We start from the raw sequence: 6,054 nt of genomic DNA on the forward strand, positions 1-6,054 counted from the left end.
TTCTTCCATTGTTGTACAATCTGCTGCTTCACATGCAAAATTATAATTCTTCTTCACCAAATCCATGTCACTTTTGTCCCCAACGAACGTGCACCATCGATTTGGCATTGTCACAATTCCCTTAGCTTGAGTGGGATATTCGTCACGGTCCTGTAATTATGAGTGATAAAATTAGCTCATAAAAATATGAATCTTCACAACTCGTTCAAGTTTGGGCAAGTTAATAATCAAACTCATTTATTAACTCAACTCATCTTGACCTGCTCAAATTCAATTCACCTAAAAATTGGAATGATGTGAGCTAAGTATGTAGTCCAAGTTGATCTCTGAATTTTTTATCAAACTAATTTTTGTTAGATATGTTATATGTAGTTATAATAAAGAAGAAAAATCCTTTTATTAGTTTTGTTTCATAATTAAATAAATTATTAAAAAAGCAGATAAATTAAAATTTGTTAAGAGGTGGTTATTAAATAAACTCTACGGCTCGTTGTTCAGTTCATCTTGGGCTGGCTCATCTTCGCCCCAACTAACTTTAGGTTGCAGAAATAATACCCATCGACCTCTTTTTGATGTTGTAACTGTAAAACTAGTCACTGTTATGGACTTTCAAATTCCGCAGATGAAACTATGTGACAATGTCTTATAGCTAAAGTTTCACTTGTAGAATTTGAAACTCCATAATTAACAGGTAGGGGTGTCAAATTTGGCCCAAAAGGTGATGACCCTCCCAACCCGCCCAAACTTTTATGGGTTGCGCTCAAGATAATTTTATATTGAAATTTGATTTTCAGCCCAACATGTCTTCATTTTAAAGTGTATGTCCAACTTTTAAATTTCAATATACCCCAATTCTAGCCCATTTTAAAGATTTACTTAAATTTGGGTTTATTGCTTGAGATTTAGTTTATTTGTTTAATATATATACTTTTCTTGTATCATGTATCTTATAAGTTTGTGGTGTGTTCAATATGAAGAGAAATATTTTTCACGAAAAATGCTTTTCTCGAAAAATATTTACCACGAAAATAGTTTTCTTAAAAAATATTTTCCACGAAAAATCCATAAAAATAATTTTCGGAAAATATTTTAGCGAAAAATGTATTTCTAGAAAATATTTTCCAAAAAAATATTTTTCTAAAAAATAGACCCTTCGAGAAAAACTGGGTCCAAGTTGGTATGTCTTACCCATTTTTTAGTCCATTTCAAGAACCCAATTCAAATTTCAAATAACTTTTGGGCCAACGTTAAATTTCAACCCATTTATTACCTCAAATTTATTTTTATCGTCAATTTTACCCAACCCGCCCATTTGACACCCCTATTAACAGGGATTAATTCTCAATTACAGAAGCTGAAAAGTGGTTATTTGTGTATTTTAATCCCTTTTATAGAGTTGAGCAGTGACTGATCATTTATTAATTCACTTCACCTATTTACCACCCAGACCTGTAATGAGAAATCAATCTTGTACTTTGGATTCCCATCTGCCTGATAAATGCCCCAGTGCCTTTGAAATGCACCAAACATCGTTTTAAACTCATTCTCATCTGACAAGCTATGGAGATATGCGTCTATAGGCCCTGGCCTAAGTGGTGTCCCTTTGTTTGATGCTAAAAATTTCAATAACCCCTTGTGAAATCTCTCTGCATTTTTAATATGGGCATGTGGATATCCATCCGTAGGCCATCCAATTTGACCAATCATAATTTTCATATTGGGAGATCCCGCTTTCTTTACTGCCCATGCAATTGAATCGATCATTAGCTCTACTACGTTTGTGTACGTAAAGTTACCATCTTGTATCTTGAACTTGCTCTTGTTATCAAAGAACGCAAATTCTATGGGGTAATTCAGTACTTCCTGGATCATTTGGATGGGGAACATGTTCAATAGAAAGGGTGTGCCCGTTCGATTGAAGAAATTTAACGATTGAAGCATCAATCCTTTTATGTCGTCACGAAAGTCGGATTCAGTTGGGACTTTTGTAACCTTTAATACGTCCATGCCATGGGCGGTCGTTGTTATGACATGCCCTAAATCCATCTCATCGAGACACTCTCGAAAGATTTCTATCACGTTCACCACTTCATAGTTTGTTGCTTGTTTCAAGAACGTATTCGAAAATGGCTCAGCCCCAATAGATAGTTCCCTAAAGAAATTTCAATAATAGGGACAAAGAGGAAATTAAATAATGAAAATCATCACAAAGTCTAAGAAGATTAATGGTCTACATAGCGAAACTTTCAAAATCTGTTCATTTTGAAAAGCACTTTTTGTTAGAAATATTTTTTGAAAAAACACTTTTGAAAAGTAGTATAGTTTGTTTTTGATTCATCAACTTGAAACACTTTTACCAATATTAGAACAATAATTTGTGATTGGTCGAAATCGCATAAGTGCTTTGGAAAAAAAAAAAAACCTATATTTTCAGCTTTTGAAAGACATATGCCACTACTGAAAAACATTTATTTTTTTCTCAAAACTTGATCAAACGCATCAACTCTCTAAAATAAAAAGTTTTGGCTTCTCAAAAAAGTTTGACCACGCATGTTATAAAATAAAATTCAGGTAAAAGAAAGAATGGATCACATACACTAGTTTTACACCTTTTTTGATAGGTTCGTTGACTCTATCATTTATCCATGTATAGGCGAGGTCCTTCCTGTTTAGATTGTTCACAACTCTATTTCCAAGGCAAATAGAGATGCTAATGTTAGTGCCAGAAAATATTTGAATGATATCAGAGGCTGAAGTAAATAATCTCAATGCTGGAATCTTGTTTTGTAATAGCAAATCAACAACCATTGATGGAACCAATTGTTGTGATTGTTGCCTGCCCCATGTGATGCCCACAAAGCTATATACACGAGTTGCCATGAACAAAACCATGAAACATATACCTATGGTTAGCCTCATCATGGGCATGGTACCTTGTAGCGGTTTCAGGAATTTTAATAAGGAGATTCGGAAAAAAATCCAAAAAATATTCAAGTGGGATTCAGACCTGTGATATAAAGCAATTCTTGAGTCAGCTCTGCTGTCGGCTAGAAGTTTTCTTTTCCCAAGGAGAATTAACAATATGTATATGTAAAAGTGTATGTTTACCTTATTTGCGCGGTTGATTTTCTGACGAAAGATTGAATGACGCCCTTTGTGTCATGTAACTAGATTTGCCACAGATGGTACCAAAGCAAATTTTGAATCACCTTTGCCGTTGCATGCGCCAAAGGTGTTCGTTATTTAAGGAAATATAACAATTTGTATATATGTAGTTTTATTTTTTACTTTGTATGTGGCGTATAATTTACTCCCTCCGGATCATGTAACTCTGCCATTGATGGTACCTGTGTTATCACCAAATGAAATTTGAAGATCCCAAAAGAATGTTGCTTCTACATGGATAAATTAAAAGGTAGAAAACTGTAAATTCATTTTTTTTTTTTTTTAAGGATCAGCTTTTCATAGAAAAAGGATGAAAAAACAAATAACGTCAAAGCTGGCTACATATATCCGCCTATTATGGGCATGCGTCTAATTAAGGCCATAAATTGATAGAGTTAACATCAAAGTATGTCACCCATGGATAAATATTTATTCGTACTAGGTATTTAGAACTATCTAATAATTAATCCTAAAAATTAACAAATTAAAGTGAAATTACATATTACTTAACCATATTTAAGTGGTATAGAATATAAATATAAAATATATATCTTATATTAATTAACTTGGTGTAGATAACCAATGTACAAATAGATATTTACCATCATGCATTTGTTTCAATTTAACAATTTAGGGTGCGAATATATATATATATATATATATATATATATATATATATATATATATATATATATATATATATATATATATATATATATATATATATATATATATACCATATTTAAGTGATATAGAATATAAATATAAAATATATATCTTATATTAATTAACTTGGTGTAGATACCCCATGTACAAATAGATATTTACCATCATGCATTTGTTTCAATTTAACAATTTAGGGTACGAATATAATAATAATAATAATAATAATAATAATAATAATATATATATATATATATATATATATATATTATTATTATTATTATTATTATTATTATTATTATTATTATTATTATTATTATTATTATTATTATAAAAGCATGAATATAAATGTTGATTGACCAAAATATCCTTCAAATATTGAACTACTTCTATACCCTCAAAAAGTTAAAATGTATTATTGAAAAATAATTACTGATTGAATAAGATTGTAATATCTAAGCGTCATGGTAATACAAATTTGCATGTAATTCGTCTACCATGAAGTGCCCTAATACTAATATACTACCCGTCAGATCTTGAACTTGTCTTTTAAATTTATATTATATTATGTTATAGTTTAAGTTTAAATTTTTTCTTATCGATAAACAGTTTGGGTTTGAAATCTAAGGCAGTCGGCTGACCATCTTCTATTTGCATATTATACAATAATTTTTGCTGCTAGGACTCTTCTTTTATTTTCTTTTTCATGTTTAATTAATTAATACAAGTTTTTCAGCACTTCAATTTTTACGAAAGATGTAGATATTCCTAGCCAAACTTGATTGTGAGGTCCTCTGATGATCAATTGGATTTTTTTAGAAGATTCTACACAATTTCATTTCGACTTTGAAATTTTTTTGAAGCTTTCTTTTGTCGGAAGCTGTAATTACTTTTGCTTAATTTTAAGGAAAATTCAATAATAAATTATTATAATTACAAATTATATTATCTAATATTTCTTACTGTGATTGAGATTGATGGGGATAACGTGCTATATCACTAAAAAAAACTGATAATTTGCAGAGGTTGAAAGTTCAATTCCTAGAAGTTATAAACCTCCACTATTTACTCTCAGCAGAAAATAGCTGAGGTCTTTAACCTCCGCGAGTTGCACTTTCAACTTCCGTAAATAACCAGTTTTTTTGAGGATTATAAAAAGCATGAATATTGAACGACTTTTATGCCCTTATTTTAAATATAGAATTGTAATATTTAAGACTTTTAAATCAACTAAAATAGGAGTAATAAAGATTTATTAAGTGCATGTAAACAAGAATTCTAATAGACACAACATATATGTAATCAGAGCGCTTACTACCGAAACAAGTAAACAATGAGGAAAAGTATGGATTAGCCTCTAAACTCTGTTCATGCGTTTTTCTTATGATCCTTCTTATTTTTTAATAGAAAATATTTTGTATCATACTTGTGTGATCAACTATTATTTTTTTAAATAAATAACTAAATAATTTTAAAAGTTGTTGATATTTTTTAATGTAATTTTGTTTAGTAATGATTTTCAACACTTTGTATCTGTAAATGACAGTAAAGAAATAAATGGTTACTTAATCTCTAATATTGGATTATCATAGTCGCAATATGTTTTATGTATGAGGAAAAGAAGAGAAATATCAATACCGTGAACATCAATTTCAAAGCAGTATTAAGTAGATACAATTCTATATTATAGTAATATTTTTGTAACTCATAAGATGAATATGTATAATTACAAATAATATTATCTAATATTTTCTTACTATGATTGAGATCGCCTGGGAATAGCGTGATCGTATACGTAGTTTACACCGATAAAAAATAAATAAAAAGAGAAACCGACATTTGAATATTCATTGTCATAAAAATATCCACATAAAATTGAGGTTATACAAGGTGCTCAAATCCATATGTTGCTATAAAAATATCCACATAAATTCTGGTACTTTAATGTATTTCTCTGTGATTTCTCATTTATTTTGCGCATCATATTAGAACCGAGATGACTCAACTAGTAATGCCAAATAATAAAATCATTAGAATCTGTAAGCTTCTTATTTACCGTGGCATGTGATTCGACCACACTAATACTTATGTAGTGAAAGCTGCATGAAAGACGGTAACCTTTCATATTCGTATATGTTTCCCTCTATTTATATGGTGAATATTTTTTTCACAGAGAATGTCATTGTCATTATAGTCATGGTCAAAATTATATATACAAGATCCTTA

The 6,054-nt window shown here is 29.9% G+C and overlaps 1 protein-coding gene across 1 annotated transcript in view; it reads right to left on the bottom strand.

Moving 5' to 3' along the window:
- The window catches only part of LOC132061569 (glucan endo-1,3-beta-glucosidase 8-like), an 8,357-nt gene extending 4,906 nt beyond the window's left edge, over positions 1-3,451 (bottom strand). The window contains exons 1-4 of the mRNA XM_059454353.1: positions 3,109-3,451; positions 2,597-3,007; positions 1,450-2,152; positions 2-150 (exon numbers count right to left, since the gene is read on the bottom strand). Of these exons, the coding sequence (XP_059310336.1) occupies positions 2-150; positions 1,450-2,152; positions 2,597-2,928 (1,184 nt within the window). The 5' untranslated portion in view covers positions 2,929-3,007; positions 3,109-3,451. The remainder of the gene's footprint in view (position 1; positions 151-1,449; positions 2,153-2,596; positions 3,008-3,108) is intronic.
- Positions 3,452-6,054: the final 2,603 nt, after the last annotated feature.

This window comes from Lycium ferocissimum, chromosome 6, assembly GCF_029784015.1.
Source record: "Lycium ferocissimum isolate CSIRO_LF1 chromosome 6, AGI_CSIRO_Lferr_CH_V1, whole genome shotgun sequence".
NCBI lineage: Eukaryota > Viridiplantae > Streptophyta > Magnoliopsida > Solanales > Solanaceae > Lycium > Lycium ferocissimum.